This window comes from Ornithorhynchus anatinus, chromosome 21 (genome assembly GCF_004115215.2).
Source record: "Ornithorhynchus anatinus isolate Pmale09 chromosome 21, mOrnAna1.pri.v4, whole genome shotgun sequence".
NCBI classification, from domain to species: Eukaryota; Metazoa; Chordata; class Mammalia; order Monotremata; family Ornithorhynchidae; genus Ornithorhynchus; species Ornithorhynchus anatinus.
In genome coordinates, this window is record NC_041748.1 from 8558287 (window position 1) to 8579282 (window position 20996).

The window sequence follows — 20996 nt, forward strand, 5'->3', positions numbered from 1 at the left end:
GGGGTGAATGAGAGACCTGAGTCAAGGATGACACCGAGGTTGCAGGCCTGAGAGACGGGAAGGATGGTCGTACCATCCACAGTGATAGGGAAGTCAGGAAGAGGACAGAGCTTGGGAGGGAAGATAAAGAGCTCAGTTTGGGACATGTTGAGTTTTAGGTGGTGGACAGACATCCAGATAGAGACGTCCTGGAGGCAGGAGGAGATACGAGCCTGAAGGGAGGGGGAGAGGATGGGGCAGAGATGTAGATTTGTGTGTCATCTGCATAGAGATGGTAGTTGAAGCCATGGGAGCAAATGAGTATACCAAGGGAGTGAGTGTAAATGGAGAACAGAAGAGAGCCAAGAACTGACCCTTGAGGAACCCCAACAGTTGGAGGATGGGAGGGGGAGGAGGAGCCTGCAAAGGAGACCAAGAATGAATGGCCAGAAAGATAAGAGGGGAACCAGGAGAGGATGGAGTCCGTGAAGCCAAAGTGAGATAAGGTGTGGAGGAGAAGGGGATGGTCTACAGTGTCAAAGGCAGCTGAGAGGTCAAGGAGGATTAGGATAGAGTAGGAGCCACTGGATTTGGCAAGAAGGAGGTCATGGGTGACCTTTAAGAGAACAGTCTCGGTAGAGTGGAGGGGAGGGAAGCCAGAATGGAGGGGGTCCAGGAGGAAATTGGAGTTAACGAATTCTAGGCAGCAAGTGTAGACGACTCGTTCTAGGAGCTTGGAAAGGAAGGGTAGGAGGGAGATAGGGCGATAACTGGAAGGGGAAGTGGGGTCGAGAGAGGGTTTTTTTAGGATGGGGGAGACATGGGCATATTTGAAGGCAGAGGGGAAGAAGCCATTGGAGAGTGAGCGGTTAAAGATAGAAGTTAAGGAGGGGAGGAGGGAAGGGGCAGTGGTTTTTATTAGGTGAGCGGGAATGGGGTCCGAAGCACAGGTGGAGGGGGTGGCACTTGCGAGGAGGGAGATCTCCTCTGAGGATACTGCAGGAAAAGATGGGAAAGTAGGGGAGAGGGTTGGGAGGTGGGGGGGGGCAGAAGGGTGACTTTGGGTATCTCAGACCTGATTGTGTTAATTTTCGTGATGAAGTAGGTAGCCAGATCGTTAGGAGTGAGGGATGGGGGAGGGGGAGGAACAGGGGGCCTGAGGAAAGAATTAAAGGTCCGGAACAATTGGTGGGGGTGACGGGCATGGGTGTCAATGAGGAAAGAAAAGTAGTTTTCCCTGGTGGAGGAGAGGGCAGAGTTAAGGCAGGAAAGGATAAATTTGCAAAGGATAATGCATAAGTTTGGCTTTGGGATGCAGGTGAGGCCTTTGGATTTGGCAAGAAGAAGGTCATCGGTGAGTTTAGAGAAGGCAGTTTCCATGAAATGTTGCAGGGAGAATCCAGGTTGGAAGGCATCGAAGAGAGAACTGGAAGCGAGGAAATGGAGGGAGCAGGTATAGGCAAATAGCTCAAGGAGTCTGGAGAGGAATGGTATGAGGGAGATGGGGCAATAACTGAATGGAGCCATGGGAGTGGTTTTTCAGGACAGAGTATTCATGAGCATGTTTGACAGCAGTGGTGAAGAATCCATTGGAAAGTGAATGACAAATTTATGTGACAAATATATTTCAGCTCCTGTAAGTTCCCTAGAACAGTCATTCATTACGCATAATAAAATGATGTAGGTAACCCACTTTAAAATTTTTATGCCAATATATGGAGTTAGGATAAAAATGTATTTCCAAGTACCTCATACGAAGGGATATCAGTATTCCATATGCAAAGTTCATTTCCATCCCAAGGGAATGCACAATAATGCAGGCTACAAGCAAGTTGCACAGGAGACGCCAGCCTTGAAGATTCAACAAAATGCTTTTCCAGAATTATGTCGTCAAGACAATCATCTTTAGTGGAATAAAGATCTTCTCGATTTTCCATACTGAACCTAAAAATAGAAACATAAAGCTTACTGGTAAGATAATTTCCAATGAAAAGCCTGAAACTAGTAAAAATCATGTCTTACAGAAAATATCACCAGGCCTCCCGCTAACCACATAAAAATTAGTTCAGTAAGATATACCCCAGCTTATAGTCTCCCCACAACCCAGTCATTTGCCACTATTGTTTGATTCAGTGTAATGATAATTGTGGTATTTGTGAAATGCTTATTATGTGCTCAGCTAAAACATGTCTAGTACAATCAGATCAGATACTATAGTCTTTTTACAGATGAGGAAATAGGTACAGAAAAGTTAGGTGACTTGCCCAAGATTAAAAATAATAATGACTGTGGTATTTGTTAAGCACTTACTGTGTGCCAGGCACTGCACTAAGCACTGGGAGGGACATAAGCAAATCTGGTTGGGCTCCACATGCCCCACAGCTCAATCTCCAGTTTACAGATGAGGTTACTGAGGCCCAAAGAAGTGGAGTGACTTGGCCAAGGTCACACAGCAGACAAGTGGCCGAGCCAGGATTAGAACCCACGACCTTCTGACTCCCAGGCCCATGATCTATCCATTACACAGCAGGCAACTGGCAAAGCAAAAATTAGAACCCAGTTCTCCAGATTCCCAGTCCTGTGCTTTTCCACTAGGCATGCTGCTTCTCTAAACTCATGTTAGAATCAGCCTGTGATACATACAATCCATAGATACTATTTTTTGGATAGGTCATCTCAGACTTACAGCCATCCCACAATTCATAAAACTGGAATATATATCCGGTATCATTTAATACCTTGCCCCAAGCTGCAACCGCCTCACAAGACAATGACCTCAAGACAACTTCTACTGCTTGCTGCACTCACTGATGCAATCTACACTTACTCTCTTGGGAATCTCATCCACCCTCACTGCTTCAATGCCACAGGTGACTCCCGAATCAATCAGAGTACCCCCCAAGCTGCTCTCCTCTGCAATCCGGCATCTCCTCCTGCATGCGGGACATCTCTACACAGATGTCCCGTCCCCTCAAGATCAACAGGTCCTAAAATTTTATCTTCCAAATTCATTCAATCGTATTTATTGAGTGCTTACTCTGTGCAGAGCACTGTACTAAGCGCTTGGAATGTACAATTCGGCAACAGAGTCAATCCCTGCCCAACAACAGGCTCACAGTCTAAAAGGGAGAGACAGACAACAAAACAAAACAAGAGGTCAGGCATCAATACCTTCAAGGTAAATACAATCATAGATATATACACATCATTAATAAAAAAAGTAATAAAAAATATATACAAATATCCACAAGTGCTGTGGGGAGGGGAAGGGGGTAGAGCAGAGGGAGGGAGTAGGGGGAATGGGGAGGGGAGTAGGGGTAGAGGGAAAAGGAGGGCTCAGTCTGGGAAGGCCTTCTGGAGGAGGTGAGCTCTCAGTAGGGCTTTGAAGAGGGGAAGAGAGTTGGTTTGGCATACGTAAGAGGGAGGGCATCCCAGGTCAGCGGTAGGATGTGGGCCAGGAGTCGACGATGGGACAGGTGAGAATGAGGCCCTGTAAGGAGGCAGAGGAGCGGAGAGTACAGGGTGGCTGCAGAAGGAGAGAATAGAGGTGAAGAAGGAGGGGGCAAAGTGATGGAGAGCTTTGAAGCCAAGAGAGGAGTTTTTGTTTCATGCGAAGGTTGATAGGCAACCACTGGAGGTTTTTGAGGAGGGGAGTGACATGCCCAGAGCGTTTCAGAAGAAAGATAAACCGGACAGCGGAGTGAAGTATAGACTGAAGCAGGGAGAGACAGGGGGATGGGAGATCAGAGAGGAGGCTGATGCAATAATCCAGATGAGATATTATGAGAGATTGTACCAATTGAAGGTAGCAGTTTAGATGGAGAGGAAAGGGCAGATCATGGCGATATTGTGAAGCTGAGACCGGCAGGTTTTGGTGACGGAATGGATGTGTGGGGTGAATGAGAGAGCAGAGTCAAGGATGACACCAAAGTTGTGGGCTTGTAGGACGGGAAGGATGGTAGTGCCGCCCACAGTGATAGTAAAGTCAGGGAGAGGACAGGGTTTGGGAGGGAAGATGAGGAGCTCAGTCTTGCTTTGCACACAGTAAGCACTCACTAAATAGGACTGAATGAATGACACATTCCTTGCCCCCAATAAGGAAATGCGCTCCTCCACCTAACTTTTCCTTCCTAGTTGACAATGTCACCATCCTCCCTGCCTCTTGACACTGCCCTTGATTCTTCCCCTCTCTTTCAACTCCTTTATTTAGCCTGCTGACAAATCTGCTGGCTCTTCTTCCACATTTTCAAAATTCAATTATTCCTTTCAGTCCGAACTGCCACCACACTGGACCAACCACTTGTCCTATTCTGACGTGATTTCAGCATCAGTTTCCTGGCTGACCTCTCTGATTCCAGCCTTTCCCTACCCTAGTTCCTTCTGCCTGGATCATTTTTTTCAATTAATCAATGGTATGCACTGACTGCTTACTGTGTGCAGAGCACCGTACTAATCAATCGTATTTACTGAGCGCTTACTGTGTGCAGAGCACCCTACTAAGTGCTTGGGAAAGTACAATGCAACACTATAAAGGACACATTCCCTGCCTATAATGAGTTTACAGTCTAGAGAAGGAGACAGTCATTGATCTTATCTCTAAACCTGCGCTTAGATCAGGGCTTGGGACAGAGCAAGTGCTTCACGGACACCATGGAAAAAAAAATCAGTGCCACCGGAAGGTGCTATAAAGTTGCAGTGTAACAGAACTATGCCCTAGTACTACCATGGGGCAATAGAGAAGGGCAGCCTCCCAGACCAACGCCTAATGCCACGAAGGGGTGATAGCAAGGCACAGCTTCATGGATCAATGCCTTGGAGAATCATGGGGCCGTAGCAAGACGCAACATCCCATAACAAGCCTACTGCTGTAGACTGTGAGCCCGTTGTTGGATAAGGATTGTCTCTATCTGTTGCCGAATTGTACATTCCAAGCGCTTAGTACAGTGCTTCGCGTACAGTAAGCACTCAAGAAATACGATTGAATGAGTGAATGAATATAAATGCAGCATGGCTTAGTGGCAAGAGCACGGGTTTGGGAGTCAGAGGTCGAGGGTTTTAATCCCGGTTCCTCCACTTACCTTGGGCAAGTCACTTAACTTCTCTGTGCCTCAGCTGCCTCATCTGTAAAATGGGGATTAAGATGTGAGCCCCACATGGGACAACCTGATTACTCACCAAGGGAGTGAGTATACATGGAGAACAGAAGGGAACCAAGAACTGACCCTTGAGGAACCCCTTCAGTTAGAGGATGGGAGGGGGAGGAGGAGCCCGCGAAGGAAAATGAGAATGAATGGCCAGAGAGATAAGAGGAGAACCAGAACCAGGAGAGGACGGAGTCCATGAAGCTAAGGTTGGGTAATGTGTTGAGGAGAAGGGGATAGTCAACAGTGTCAAAAGCAGCTGAGAGGTCGAGGAGGATTAAGATAGAGGAGTCATTGGATTTGGCAAGAAGGAAGTCATTGGTGACATTTGAGAGGGCAGTTTTGGTGGAGTGGAGGGGACGGAATTTGAGACAGCGAGTGTAGATGACTCGCTCTAGGAGTTTGGAAAGGAAGGGTAGGAGGGAGATGGGGTGATAACTGGAGGGGGCAGTGGGGTCAAGAGAATTTTTTTTTTTAGGATGGGGGAGAGGTGGGCATGTGTGAAGGGAGAGGGGAAGAAGCCATTGGAGAGTGAGTGGTTGAAGATGGAAGTTAAGGAGGGGAGGAGGGAAGGGGTGAGAGTTTTTATAAGGTGAGAGGGAATGGAGTCCGAAGCACAGGTGGAGAAGGTGGCACTTGAGAGGAGGGAGGAGATCTCCTCTGAAGATAATGTTCGGAAGGATGGGAAAGTAAATGAGGGGGTGGAGAGAAGGGGGTGGTGGAGAGGAAGGAGGGGTGACTTTGGGGAGCTCAGACTTGATGGTGTTAATTTTCCTAATGAAGTAGGTGGCCAGATAGTTGCAGGTGAGGGATGAAGGAGAGGGAGGAACAGGGGGCCTGTGGAGGGAGTTAAATGTCTGGAACACAGTAAAGTTAAGTTATGCAACTTGTCTAAGATCCCATAGCCAATATTAGAAACCAGGACACCTGACACCCAAGGCTGTGTTCTTTCCACTAGACCATGCTGCTTCTCATAATGGAATTTCATATTATTTTCTCAGTAGATCTGGAACACAACACAATGGAAGTCAATGAGAAATCTTCCCTACAATATAAATACAGCCCTGTTTTCCAGGAACACATCATTCATGACCCTACCACAGGTTCCCCTGTAGAGCAAATGGTAAGGAAAGTGCATTCAAGAGGATTTCGGGCAGGTAAACAGTAATATAATAATAATAATTACATTACTTATGAAGCACTTACTACATCCCAAGCACTGTTCTAAGTGCTGGAATAGTTACAAGTAGTCAGGTTGGGCACTGGCCCTGTCTCAAATGGGGCTCACATTTTTAATCCCCATTTTACAACTGAGGTAACTTAGGCCCAGAGAAGTGAAGTGACACAGCGGACATGCGGCAGAACCGGGTTTAGAACCCAGGTCCTTTTGAATCCCAGGCCCATGTTCTATCCATTAGGCAACAATGCTTCTCAACCAAATCTGGGATATATAAATCGGTCCTTGGTGTTGCCTCAAATCTCACTGTTCACCTGCTCTAACCCTTTGGTTTGCTTTCCACATCCAGATTGTATTGAATTGTACCAGAGAGGAGGGCCACAGACCACTCCAGTGCCCATTCAGCAAAACACGGGCCAAAACACTGAGGAAGGGGGAGTGGTCTCTGCCCCCATCCACCCCCTACCCAACCGCGGGGTCCTGGGATTACTTGGGAGAAGGGACATTGAGCCCTCTGGCTCTTCCCCTCACCCCACAGGCTCAGGGTGACTCCTGAGGGAAGAGTGGGGGTCTGAGGATTAAGCAAAGGAGAGGGTTGTCATCCCTCTAGCCCTGCCCACCGCAGGCCAGGGACTGAAAGGAGGGAAGAGACCCCGGCCCCTTGGGCCTTTCCCATCCTCCCCCACTTCCTCACTACCTCCACACTAGGGCCTTAGAACTTCACTGAGGGAGGGAACATCGGCATCCTCTTTCCCCACCACCCTCTCCCCTCCATCCTCGCACCAAGGTCTTGGGACTGCATGAGGAAGGAATCGCCAACCCCCCACCCTGCCACCCCTACCCCTCTGAATACCAGGACCCGGATCCCCACCAAAGCAGCAGGACTGTGACTCACCAAGGAGACAACAACAAAGTTTCAATCATTTGTTCATTCATTTATTCAGTCGTATTTATGGAGTGCTTACTGTGTGCCAAACACTGTATTCATTCATTCCTTCAATCATATTTACTAAGCGCTTACTGAGTGCAGAGCACTGTACTACGTGCTTGGGAGAGTATAACACGACAATAAATAGACACATTTCCTGCCCACAGTGAACTTACAGTTCATGGCAGGGAGAGAGACATTAATATTTTAAAAAATTACAGATATGAACATAAGTGCTGCGGGGCTGGAAGGGGGAAGAACAGAGGGAGCAAATCAGGGCAACACAGAAAGGAGTGGAAGAAAAGGAAAGGGGGGCTTAGTCAGGGAAGACCTCCTGGAGGAGATGTGTCTTCAATAAGGCTTTGAAGAAAGGGGAGAGTAACTGTCTGTCGGATTTGAGGAGGGAGAGCGTTCAGACCAGAGGCAGGATGTAGGTGAGGGGTGGAGGGCAAGATAGGCAAGAATGAGGCATAGTGAGTAGGTTAGCATTAGAGAAGCCAAGTGTGCAGGTTGGGTTGTAGTAGGAGAGAAGCGAAGCGAGGTAAGAGGGGGCATGGTGATGGATTGCTTAAAGATGATGGACTTCTTTACAGCCAATGGTGCGGGGATTTTGTTGATGTGGAGGTGGATGGGCAAACACTGGAGTTTTTTGAGGAGTAGGGAAACGTGTTCTGAATGTTTTTGTAGAAATATGATCCAGGCAGCAGAAAGAAGCATGGACTGCAGTGGAGACAGGAGCCTGGGAAGTCAGAAAGGAAGCTGATGCAATAATCCAGGCGAGACGGAATGAGCCACCATATTAACGTGGTAGCAGTCTGAATGTAGAGGAAAGCGCAGTTTTAGTGAAGTTCTGATGGTGGAACCAACAGGATTTACTGATGGATTGAATATGTGGGTTGAATGAGAGAGAGTCAAGGATAACGCCAAGGTTATGGGCTTGTGAGACAGAAAGGATGGTGGTGCCATCTACAGTGATGGGAAAGTCACGGGGAGGACAGGGGTTGGGTGGGAAGATAAGGAGTTCTGTTTTGAACAAGTTAAGCTTTGGGTGATGGGAGGACAACCAAGTAAAGATGTCTTGAATGCAAGAGGAAATGCAAAACTGCATAGAAGGAGAGAGATCAGGGCTGGAGATGTAGATTTGGGTATCATCTGCATAGAGGTGGCAGTTGAAGCCATGGGAGCCAATGAGTTCTCCAAGGAAGTGGGACTAGATGGAGCATAGAAGGAACCTTGAGGGACCCCACGCAGTTAGGGGATGGGAGGCAGAGGAGAAGCCCATGAAGGAAACTGAGAATGAATGGCCAGAGAGATAAGAGTCACTGAAGTCAAGGTTGGCTAACGTTTCCAGAAGGAGGTGGCCCATTCATTCACCCATTCATTCAATTGTATTTATTGAGCACTTACTGTGTGCAAAGCACTGTACCAAGCGCTTGGGAGAGTACAATATAACAACAGACACATTCCCTGCCCACAACAATCTCACAGTCTAGAGACGAGCTCACAGTGTCAAAAGCGACTAGAGGCCATTGGATTTGATCATTGATGAATTTTGAGAGGATGTTCTCTGTGGAGTGAAGGGGAAGGAAAGCCACATTGGAGGGAGTCAAGGAGAGAATCGGAGGAGAGGAATTTGAGACAGTGGGTGTATTCATTCATTCATTCATTCAATAGTATTTATTGAGCGCTTACTATGTGCAGAGCACTGTACTAAGCGCTTGGAATGAACAAGTCAGCAACAGATAGAGACAGTCCCTGCCGTTTGACGGTCTAATCGGGGGAGACAGACGAGAACGATGGCAATAAATAGAGTCAAGGGGAAGAACATCTCGTAAAAGCAATGGCAACTAAATAGAATCGAGGCGATGTACAATTCATTAACAAAATAAATAGGGTAATGAAAATATATACAGTTGAGCGGACGAGTACAGTGCTGAGGGGATGGGAAGGGAGAGGGGGAGGAGCAGAGGGAAAGGGGCAAAATAGGGTTTAGGGGCGGAGAGGTGAAGGGGGGGTGGCAGAGGGAGTAGAGGGAGAAGAGGAGCTCAGTCTGGGAAGGCCTCTTGGAGGAGGTGAGTTTTAAGTAGGGTTTTGAAGAGGGGAAGAGAATCAGTTTGGCGGAGCTGAGGAGGGAGGGCGTTCCAGGACCGTGGGAGGACGTTGCCCAGGGGTCGACGGCGGGATAGGCGAGACCGAGGGACGGTGAGGAGGTGGGCGGTGGAGGAGCGGAGCGTGCGGGGTGGGCGGTAGAAAGAGAGAAGGGAGGAGAGGTAGGAAGGGGCAAGGTGATGGAGAGACTTGAAGCCTAGAGTGAGGAGTTTTTGTTTGGAGCGGAGGTTGATAGGCAACCACTGGAGGTGTTTAAGAAGGGGAATGACACGCGCAAATCGTTTCTGCAGGAAGATGAGCCGGGCAGCGGAGTGAAGAATAGACTGGAGCGGGGCGAGAGAGGAGGAAGGGAGATCAGAGAGAAGGCTGACACAGTAGTCTAGCCGGGAAATAACAAGAGCCCGTAGCAGTAAGGTAGCCGTTTGGGTGGAGAGAAAAGGGCGGATCTTGGCGATATTGTAAAGGTGAAACCGGCAGGTCTTGGTAACAGATAGGATGTGTGGGGTGAACGAGAGAGACGAGTCAAGGATGACACTGAGATTGCGGGCCCGAGAGACAGGAAGGATGGTCATGCCATCAACGGTGATAGGGAAGTCTGGGAGAGGACCGGGTTTGGGAGGGAAGATGAGGAGCTCAGTCTTGCTCACATTGAGCTTTAGGTGGCGGGCCGACATCCAGGTGGAGACATCCTGGAGGCAGGAGGAGATGCGAGCCTGAAGGGAGGGGGAGAGGACGGGGCGGAGATGTAGATCTGTGTGTCATCTGCGTAGAGATGGTAGTCAAAGCCGTGAGAGCGAAAGAGAGAGAGAGGGTGTAGACGACTCGCTTAAGTAGCTTGGAGAGGAACAGTAGGAGGGAGATGGGGTGATAAATAGAAGGAGTCGTGGGGTCACCCATCAACAACCAGCCCTCGCCCATTCACTCTGGACCACCACTCCAGGCTATTCTTCATTCCGCTGCCAGGATCATTTTCTTACGGAAATGCTCTGGGCATGTCACTCCCCTCCTCAAAAACCTCCAGTGGTTGCCTATCAACCTCCGCAAGAAACAAAAACTCCTCACTCTTGTCTTCAAAGCTCTCCATCACCTTGCCCCCTCTTAACTCACCTCCCTTATCTCTTTCTACTGCCCACCCCGTACACTCTGCTCCTCTGCCGCTCCTCTGCCACTCACCTCCTCACAGTCCCCCGTTCATGCCTGTCCCGCTGTCAAACCCTGGCCCACGTGCTACTGCTGTCCTAGAATGCCCTCCCTCCTCACATCCGCCAAACTAACTCTCTTCCCCTCTTCAAAGCCCTACTGAGAGCTCACCTCCTCCAGGAGGCCTTCCCAGACTGAGCCCCCCTTCCCTCTGCTCCTCCTCCTCTCCCCCCCCACCCTCTCCTCTTCCCCCTTCCCCTCCCCTCAGCACTGTGCTTATTTGTATATATTATTTATGACCTTATTTATTTTGTTAATGAGGAGTATATCTCCTTGATTCTATTTATCTGGATGTTGTTGTCTTGTTTTGTTTTGTCCTGGTTTTGCTTTGCTGTCTGTCTCCCCCATTTAGATTGTGAGCCCGTTATTGGGCAGGGATTGTCTCCATCTATTGCCGAATTGTACATTCCAAGTGCTTAGTACAGTGCTCTGCACATGGCATGTGCTCAATAAATACTATTGAATGAATGAATGAAATTCGGCTAAGAATTTCTCTGCAATGAACAATACAGGTTTTCACAACTCTGGCCAATTCATTTACACATAACTCATCCTAAACACATTTTCACACCGACACAGGGATAGAGCCAATCCCCCCCGCCCCCCGCCATCAAACAAGATGTTAATTTCCTCCCACCTTCGGGACAAATACCTAAATCTTCCTTCGTTCGTGCTCCACCCACATCCATATACACAATCTTTCTATAGGCATCATCTCGATCTCCAACCTCAAATCTCAACCTCTGGCTTTCCCAGTATGTCCCCCATGCTATGCATACAAACGGAGGGGGGACAAGTTCATGCAATCATTTCAGCTCTTAAAGCAGAACGCTCTGCATGTTCACACTCTTACTCAAAGAGGAGGATGCGCCCAATCCCACATTCACACAATGTTTTCGGTACTTGAGAAGAGAACGGAGATATTTTCCGGTCATCATCAGGAATTTATAATAATAATGATGATGGCATCTGTTAAGCGCTTACTATGTGCCAAGCACTGTTCTAAGCGCTGGGGGGGAATACAAGGTGATCAGGTTGTTCCACGTGGGGCTCACAGCCTTCATCCCCATTTTACAGATGAGGGAACTGAGGGCCCAGAGAAGTTAAGTGACTTGCCCAAAGTCACACAGCTGACAAGTGGCAGGGCTGTGATTAGAACCCACGACCAAGTGCATTAGAACCACCCAAGCGCATGCTCTTTCCACTGAGTCATGTTGCTTCCCTAACGAACTGATGACCAGGAGATGTATCTGCAAGAAGCAAAATTTCTTCTTTCGCACCTCCAATATTCTCTTTTGAGGCCTTGAAGACCTTGGGTGGCCAAAGAAGGAGGAAAGTTTTGGCATGAAGCCAAATTCTCTTCTTTTTCAATACTCCATATACGAGGAGCAGCGTGGCTCAGTGGAAAGAGCCCGGGCTTGGGAGTGAGAGTAATAATAATGTTGGTATTTGTTAAGCGCTTACTATGTGCCGAGCACTGTTCTAAGCGCTGGGGTAGACATAGGGGAATCAGGTTGTCCCACGTGGGGCTCACAGTCTTAATCCCCATTTTACAGATGAGGGAACTGAGGCACAGAGAAGTTAAGTGACTTGCCCACAGTCACCCAGCCGACAAGTGGCAGAGCTGGGATTCGAACTCATGAGCCCTGACTCCAAAGCCCATGCTCTTTCCACTGAGCCACGCTGCTTCTCAAGGTCATGGGTTCGAATCCCGACTCTGCCACGTGTCAGCTGGGTGACTTTGGGCAAGTCACTTCACTTTTCTGTGCCATCTGTAAAATGGGGATTAAGACCGTGAGCCTCACGTTGGACAATCTGGTTTTGGACAATCTGATGACCCTGTATCTCCCCCAGCGCTTAGCACAGTGCTCTGCACGTAGTAAAGGCTTAACAAATACCCACATTATCACTGTCTTTCCAAGCCTCGAGTAACTCGGGTGGAAAAACGAAAGCAGGAGACTTTTCGCCTACAGCAAATGTCCTCTTTTTCACCTCCAATGCTCTACTTCGTAGCCTTGAAGACCTTAGGTAAAGATACAAAAGTGGAGGCGGTTGGCTTAAAGCATCGAATCCGCCCATCACCCTAAACCTAGGTTTGGGGGTAGGGCTGGAGGAGCGCTTACCGCTGTGCGAAACACTGCTCCAAGCGCTGCGTCTGGCGGCCACAGGGGCGGCCGGGTGGGGTGGCAGCTCCCTCCTGCCCGTCGGCTCCAGTGGGAGGCGGCGGGCCGGGCGCGGCCCCGCCGTTGCCGTGGCGACGGACCCCCTCCCCTCGGGCTTCTCCCCGTTCTCGCGAGAGTTGGGCGGCGGCCGAGGCGGCCATGGCGGCGGGGCGGGCTGAGGCCCCCGTGGCGCCATGGTGACTGCGGGGAGCCCCCACCTGCGCCGGGCTGAGGTGAGTTCGAGTCCGCGGGGCGCGGGGAGAAAGAGACAAGTGAGGACGGACGGACGCACGCCCGCCCGCCCGCCCGCCCGCCTGCCTGCCTGCCTGCCGCGTCTGCCGGCCCCGATGGCCTCGCCTCAGGACTGGCCTCTCGGCCCCGCCAAAGACGGCGACTGGTCATTCATTCAATAGTATTTATCGAGCGCTTCCTGTGTGCAGAGCACTGGACTAAGCGCTTGGAATGAACAGGTCGGCCACAGATAGAGACGCTCCCTGCCGTTTGACGGGCTTACGGTCTAATCGCGGGGAGACGGGCGGACAAGAACGATGGCAATAAATCGAGTCGAGGGGAAGAACGTCTCGTCAAAACAATGGCAACTAAATTGAATCGAGGCGATGTGCATCTCATTAACAAAATGAATAGGGTAATGAAAATATATACAGTTGTGCGGACGAGTACAGTGCTGAGGGGAAGGGAGAAGGGGAGGAGCAGAGGGAAATGGGGGGGAAAGAGGGTTTAGCTGCGGAGAGGTGAAGGGGAGCTCAGTCAGGCGGCCGGTCCTTGGGCCTCCCTCCCTTTCCCACCCTCAACCCCGCCGCCGCCCGGCCTCACTGATGACTCTTCCTTATTAATAATAATAATGTTAAGCGCTTACTAGGTGCCAAGCGCTCTTATATCTGCTAATCGGGTTGCCCCCCCCGTGGGGCTCACAGCCGACATCCCCATTTTATTCATCTATCCAATAGTATTTATTGAGCGCTTACTATAATGTTGGTATTTGTTAAGCGCTTACTCTGTGCAGAGCACTGTTCTAAGCCCCGGGGTGGATACAGGGTCATCAGGTGGTCCCACTTGGGGCTCCCAGTCTTCATCCCCATTTGACAGATGAGGGAACCGAGGCCCAGAGAAGTGAAGTGACTCGCCCACAGTCACACAGCTGACAAGGGGCAGGGCCGGATTCGAACCCATGACCTCTGACTCCCAAGCCCGGGCTCTTGCCACTGAGCCGCGCTGCTTCTCTGAGCAATGTACTAAGCGCTTGGGATGTACAAATCGAATTTTACATATTTTACAGATTCATTCAATAGTATTTATTGAACGCTTAATATGTGCAGAGCACTATACTAAGCGCTTGCATTCATTCAGTAGTATTTATTGAGCACTTACCATGCGCAGAGCACTGTACTAAGCACTTGGAATGTACAATTCGGCAACAGATAGAGACAGTCCCTGCCCATTGACAGGCTTACAGTCTAGTCAGGGGAGACAGACAGACAAAAACAATAGCAATAAATAGAATCAAGGGGATGGACACCTCAATAACAAATAAATAGGGTAATAAGGATATATACAAATGATATATATACAAATATATGTACATATGCAAAGATATATACAAATGATACAAAACATATATAATGATGGTATTTTTAAGCGCTTACTATGTGCCAAGCACTGTTCTGAGCGCTGGGGTAGATACACGGTAATCAGGGTGTCCCACGTGGGGCTCACAGTCATAATGCCCATTTTACAGATGAGGTAACCGAGGCACAGAGAAGTGAAGTGACTTGTCCAAAATCACACAGCTGATAAGTGGTGGAGGCGGGATTAGAACTCACGACCTCTGACTCCCAAACCCGGGCTCTTTCCACTAAAGCCATTCAAATGAGACACCTGAGGCCTCTACTGCTCCTCTGCTTGTCTTCTTTGTTCTCCCCACCCCCTTTTAGTCTGTGAGCCCGTTGTTGGGTAGGGGTGGTCTCTCTCTGTTGCCCAGTTGTACTTTCCAAGTGCATAGTACACAGATTGACTGGATGAATGAGGCCCAGAGAAGTGACGTGGCTTGCCCAAGCTCACATGGCAGGCAAGGGCAGAGGTGGCATTAGAACCCACGTCCCCTGACTCCCAAACCCGGGCTCTTGCCACTAGGCCATACTTAGCCGCCCCACACACAGCTATGCAAAAACGGTGCCTCGACCAGGCGCTCATATTTTCAGTTTTTATGGGGTTTTTTAGGCGCTTACTATGAGCCAGGCACAATACATGATTTGCTGGCCTGTACCACAGTGCTTGACACCCAGTAAGCAGTTAAGAAACACCATTATTATTATTACTATTGTTATTCCCAAGCGCTAGGATAGATAAGAGATAATCAGGTTGGACGCAGTCCCCATCCCAGGCCAGAGACTGTATCTGCTTCTTGTTGTGTCGTAATTTCCCAATTGCTTAGTACAGCGCTTTGTTCACAGTGAGCGCTCAATAAATACGATTGAACGAATGAATGTTCTGCCCACAGGAAGTGCGCAATAAATGCGATTGAGTGATATAGGGCTTTCTTAATCCCCATTTTACAGATGAGGAAACTGAGGCACCGAGAATTGAAGCGATTGCCCCCCAGTCACACGGCGGACAAGTGGCAGAGCTGGGATTAGAACCCAAGAGCTGTTGCCAATCTTCATGGCTTTGCTCAAGTAATAATAATAATGTTGGTATTTGTTAAGCGCTTACTACGTGCTGAGCACTGTTCTAAGCGCTGGGGAGATACAGGGTAATCAGGTTGTCCCACGTGAGGCTCACAGTTAATCCCCATTTTACAGATGAGGGAACTGAGGCACAGAGAAGTGACTTGCCCACAGTCACACAGCTGACAAGTGGCAGAGCCAGGAGTCGAACCCATGACCTCTGACTCCGAAGCCCATGCTTTTTCCACTGAGCCATGCTGCTTTTTGAATCGCCCCAGGGATGGAAATCAATTTTCAGAGTATAATAGAGTTCTAATCAAACGAGTTTTGTTTTGGGGGTTGTTTTTTAAATGGTATTTGTTAAGCGCTTACTATGTGCCAGGCACTGTACTAAGTACAGAGGTGGGTACAAGGTAATCAGGGCAGATACAGTTCAAGACCCACATGGGGCTCACAATCTTAACCCCCGTTTTACAGATGAGGGAACTGAGGCACAGAGAAGTAAGGTGACAACTGGCAGCGCTGGGATTAGAACCCAGGTACTCCTAACCCCCAAGCCTGTGCTCTATCCATTTGGCCTCGCTGCTTCTCGGCCATACCACTGCAGAACCAAATTTGTTGCTTAGTAATAGTAATAGTATGAATTAAGCATCTTCTATCTAAAACACTATGGAAAAAACACTAGGCTCAGTCCCTGGTACACTTAAATTCTTTGAAGGAAGGGATTGTACTCTCCAAAACAAGTTAGTACTTTCCACACAGTGAGTGCTCAACAAGTGCCATCGATTGTACATCACAGACATCATCACTGTGCTTCTGTGGTATTCCTAGTATAGTTCACTGCACTGCATAGTTTAACCAGTACCATTTACTGCTAAAATAAGCTATAGTGGTGACAAGATATATCATTTTAAAAGTGTTGGGTGGTAGACTGTATTTTCAAGTCATAATGGGAAGAAAATCAGCTAGGTTCATCCAAGTATCTCAAATTTATAAATTGCTTTAGTGATTTTAAAAATGTAGTTGCCTTGCCTTGGACAATTCCTTCAAGCTCTATTTTTTGTTAATTGACTATGGTATTTGTCAAGCACTCTTCTAAATATTGGGATAGCTACAAGTTTAACAGGTTGGATGCAGTCTCTGGCTCAGTTTAAGGAGGGAGAGCAGATAGTGAATCCCTATTCAGAAATTTTCATAAATAATTTCACTTTTATTGCCTGTACAATCATGGTTGCTGCACTATTGAGGAGATTAAATATTAAGGAATAACATTTGTAGAATAACTAGGTTTAAAATATCAATTCTATAGTACAGGGCTTACATTGTTTATGGCTTTAGATTTTCTTTAAAATTTATCAATCCTACCTTGTCAGAAGGAAAAATATTTAGGTTTTTTGGGTGTTTTTTTGTTTTTAATTTGTTTTTAATAGTTTTAATTGCCATTTTACAGAGGAAGTAACTGAGGCACAGAAAGTGAAGTGACTTGCCCAAGGTCACATAGCAGACAAGTGATGGAGCTGGAAGTAGAACCCAGGGCCTCCTGATTCCCAGGCCCATGCTCTATCCATTAGGCCATGCTGCTTCTCAGTCAGTAATGGCAAATACTAATTTCATCTTGCAGGTGGGGAAAAATGGGACTTTGAAAGGTGAACTGACTTTTCCCAAACCACTAGACCTCATGAGTCCTCTTCATTGTTAATTTGTTGTCAATTGTGAGAAGCAGCATGGCCTAATGGATAGAACATGGGCCTAGAAGCCAGAGGATCTTCTCTGCTCTGACCTTATCAATCATATTTATTAACCTTGGGCAAGTCACTTTGGTTTCTGTGCCTCAGTTTCCTCATCTGTAAAATAGGGATTCAATACCTGTTCTCCCTCCTGCTGTGAACCCCCTGTAGGACAGGGACTCAATCCAGTCTCATTAACTTATATCTACCTCCGGTCTTAGAAAAGTTCTTGCTACTTACTGCTTAACAAATGCCATTAAATAAAAAAAAGAAAAAAGAAAAAATTACAACCTGTTAAAGGTCCTTTGGGGGAAGCTCACTATCTTTACAGATCTCCTTCAACAGCCAACTAAATTTCACATCCTGTTGGTTGTCTTTGACTCAGGCTTTTTTAGTAATAGCGTTTATTTAGCTCCCGCTTTGTGTGGTACATGCACTAGGATTTTGGGAAATCAGAATAAAGAAATGAGATTTTCCCCACCCACCAGAAGCCTACACCCTAAGGGGAGACAAACATAAAGACATTTACAGCTCGAGTGGTCAAAATAATTGAATGCACACAGGTGCATGAGTGCTAGGTTTGGCTCATTAATGGTATTTATTGAGCGCTTACTGTGTGCAGAGTACTGTAATAAGCGCTTGGGAGAGTACACTTTTTAATTTCATGGTTTTCAAGAAGTGTTCCTTGATCAGAGTACTCACTGAATGCTTAGTCTTGAGAGTACAGTGGAGTAGAGACATCTGCCCCGAAAGAGTTTACGCTACAGCAGGGGAGACAGACAATAAAATAAATTACATTTGGAGGAAATTCACTGTTCCCTTCAGAGTGATTTTTTTTTCCATAAGTCATTCCCAATATGCGTGCCTGTTGATGTTGAGTTCAAGTGATTCATACATACCCTTGCCTTCAAGAAATTTCATCTGTAATACTGTTTTTCCTTTACAGATTTGCCTTTGGGTTAGAATTGCTATATGAATACCAACAAATGATATATTGTTAAACTGTCTGTTCTACTTTGAAACTGTTAATTTCTATTTAAAACTAGATATTTCTTTTTAAATCAGTATCACACCTTGAAATCTGTAATAATTACTTGTTTTGAATTAACAGAACATTTACAGATGACAGAAGACCTTTTACAATCAAGCCTTTGGCAACTATGGCAACCCATTGGACCAGAGCCTTTCTCATCTTTCTAGCATCTCAAGTACTGTCCGTAAACAGCTTTGAGGAAGAGGAAGTTCCTGCAGAATGGGTACTCCTGCATGTAGTTCAGGGTCAGATTGGCGCTGGAAATTATAGTTATTTGAGACTGAATCATGAAGGGAAGATAATACTCCAGATGCAGAGCTTAAAGGGCGACGCAGACTTGTATGTATCTGATACTACGCTTCATCCGAGTTTTGATGACTATGAGTTACAATCTGTTACTTGTGGCCAGGATGTTGTTTTTGTGCCGGAACATTTCCAACGCCCTGTGGGAATAGGCATCTATGGGCACCCGTCACACCTCGAAAGTGAATTTGAAATGAAAGTATATTATGATCAAACAGTTGTAGAGTATCCATTTGGCAAGGCTTCGTATGGTACAGATGGTTCAGAGACAAGCCATAGGCAATCTTATGCACCAGAAGAGACATCTCAAGAAGAGGAGTCGGTCGTTTGGACAATACTAATTGGAATTTTGAAACTAATACTTGAAATTCTTTTCTAATACCATCATTGGATACCCTGGAATATGGAACCTGTAACCTGTTAAATCGATAGTGTTTGCTGTGAACATTTTTATATATATATACATATATATATATTTCAAAAAGTGGGGGTAAGGGTGCCTTTTTTATATGGGGGAGGGTGGGAAAATAAAGCCATATTTACTTTTGTATTTAACTCCACAACATAGGAAAAACAGCAAGCACAATATTTGTAATTTTGTCTATAAAGCTGGAGAATGTACAATAAAGTAACTGCAGAAATTTCATCATCTTGAACCATTTTTCAAAGTTAAAGGAAAATGCACTTCAGTGGGTTGGTCTTATGTAAAAGTCTTATCCAGTTGGAATTTAATTTTTATTTTGTAAAATCGCAACAGATGTTACATTTTGATCATGGAAAGCCAACTTAAGTGAAGTTTTTTTAATATTTTTTGCACTTTAAGGTTAGAAGTGGGGAACAACTAACCTCCATGTGGACTGTACAGCTGGCCAAGAATAATCCAGTAATAAATTAAAAAGGTGATTAGTTCTTGCTTGAGATTATAGTAAAGACTCACTTTAATTATGCTCAAGAAGTGTGGCATTGTCCTCTATTTTATTTTTCTGATACGGGAAAATTAATCACTAGGAGTAGAAATAGTAGAGAACAAGTCAGATTAAGTAGCATGAATGAAATTTGTGTTGAGAAATAGTCAGTAAACAATTAGGATTCTAAAACTGAGTAATAAGTGATAGTGGGAATAGCAAATTGATCATTTTTATTTCTTTACGGATGGCACAACTAAACTAGAAAAAAAAGAAGACACTAACTTTTCCAGCTACCGGGAAAATATTTTAGACAATTGGGTATTTTTACTAGATTCCCATCATGTCTTCCTTTGACAATTTGATGTTCTTTTGTAGTAACTTACCTTAATGTGTTACAGAAAACCAAACTGCTATGCGAAGAGGTATTTATTTTGTCTTTAGTGTATATGTCCACGGATTACTTGGCTTCAGGGCCTAGATTTCTGATATATTTTCTTCAGTGCTTTTCGGTTCAAGAACAAATAAGTCTATCAATAAATATAACTAGGATCAATTTGAAGAATTAAAATAGCATCAAAAGTTTTATTGAAAAATGAAGTGGTGTTTTCCATAAAGTGGTAGGTTAAGTGGCACCAAGTTTGTCAATTTAAATGCATGTCACAGCAATACGATAAGAATTCCCATTTTATCCTTCCTTGCTGTTTTTTCCCCGTCTTCCCCCTTTCCTGGGTGTTAGGGGAGCTCTTTGACAACAATCACAAATCCAGCGACCTAGAAAGGAAATAGTTGGTCAGTAACAAGGCTATTACTGTTCCTTAATGAAAGCGTTGTTTCATTAGTTTTGTCACACCTTAGACCACGTTTAAACTAATTTAATAGCGGGGGGCGGGGTGTAAATTTTTTTATTAACTTAATTCACCCAGTGTAACTGCTGAAAAGAACCTTCTAAAACTATCACTGTTCGCTTTGTACCTGAGATTAATTTGTCATCTCCCACTGTATTGCTCACCTTAATTGTGCTTCCTGTCTGAAAATGCTATCATGAAACTGCACCACATTAAAACTCAATACACTCTTTATATACTTGATTCTGTGTAGATTTATTACTTGATGTAAGATGTATATGTTACTTAAATCTTTTAATATGGTTTCCAGAAAAACAGATTCTACATTGTAATTTTTTAGAAAAAGTTACTATGCAGCAGTTATACAATCAATTAATAGGGTCTAAAGAGTCATTGGGATTTATTTAATACTGCCTTTTTATAAAGGTTTTGGACTAAAAAGCACCAAAAAAATAAATGTTCTATTCTTAACCTTGTGAATAACAGCTTCTGAAAATACTGTGAAGATGATACAGCCCCAGATCTATTACATCTTACATCCCTTGGGCGTTAGGGCAGGTGGGTTGTCTTCTTCTTGTAAAATTACCTGATAATCTTATTTCATAACATGGGATTTTAAAGGTTCTTCCTGTTCAGACATTTCAGAGTTTCCCCTTAACACTATTTTTGCTGATATAAGTACCTTTAAAAGTTTGTTTCACAGTAACCCTAAGATGAGGTCTCCTCCAATAACAGAATTCGTTGAAAGTGCAGTGGACTGAGCCTGTTACAGAAAAGTGAATAAAGTACGATTTGTCCTA

General features: G+C 46.0%; 3 protein-coding genes across 9 annotated transcripts in view; 1 reads left to right on the forward strand and 2 right to left on the reverse strand.

Annotated features, from left to right (window-relative positions):
• Positions 1–12743, reverse strand: part of WDR27 (WD repeat domain 27) — a 286735-nt gene extending 273992 nt beyond the window's left edge. For both annotated transcript variants that reach the window (XR_005661263.1, XM_029048637.2), the window contains exons 1-2: positions 12658–12743; positions 1728–1923 (exon numbers count right to left, since the gene is read on the reverse strand). Coding sequence is in view for 1 of the 2 variants with exons in the window: in XM_029048637.2 (XP_028904470.1) it covers positions 1728–1916 (189 nt within the window). In the remaining variant the exon portion in view is untranslated. The remainder of the gene's footprint in view (positions 1–1727; positions 1924–12657) is intronic.
• A 100-nt stretch (positions 12744–12843) lies between these two features.
• Positions 12844–20996, forward strand: C21H6orf120 (chromosome 21 C6orf120 homolog). Of its 2 annotated transcripts, none has more exons than XM_029048626.2 (2): positions 12844–12929; positions 18219–20996. In XM_029048626.2, exon 2 carries the CDS (start codon positions 18268–18270, stop codon positions 18820–18822), a length of 555 nt encoding a protein of 184 aa, XP_028904459.1. In that variant the 5' UTR covers positions 12844–12929; positions 18219–18267; the 3' UTR covers positions 18823–20996. The 2 variants fall into 2 exon arrangements, with proteins under 2 accessions (XP_028904459.1, XP_028904460.1); XM_029048627.1 differs by lacking the exon at positions 12844–12929 and adding an exon at positions 13305–13342.
• Positions 19914–20996, reverse strand: part of PHF10 (PHD finger protein 10) — a 34732-nt gene continuing 33649 nt past the window's right edge. For all 5 annotated transcript variants that reach the window (XM_029048622.2, XM_039915132.1, XM_039915133.1 and 2 more), the window contains one exon: positions 19914–20122. In XM_029048622.2, the coding sequence (XP_028904455.1) occupies positions 20037–20122 (86 nt within the window). In that variant the 3' untranslated portion in view covers positions 19914–20036. The remainder of the gene's footprint in view (positions 20123–20996) is intronic.

Bases quoted from the DNA above. Each gene is read 5' to 3' on its own strand.
- C21H6orf120 (XM_029048626.2), top strand. From the start codon at position 18,268: ATGGCAACCCATTGGACCAGAGCCTTTCTCATCTTTCTAGCATCTCAA.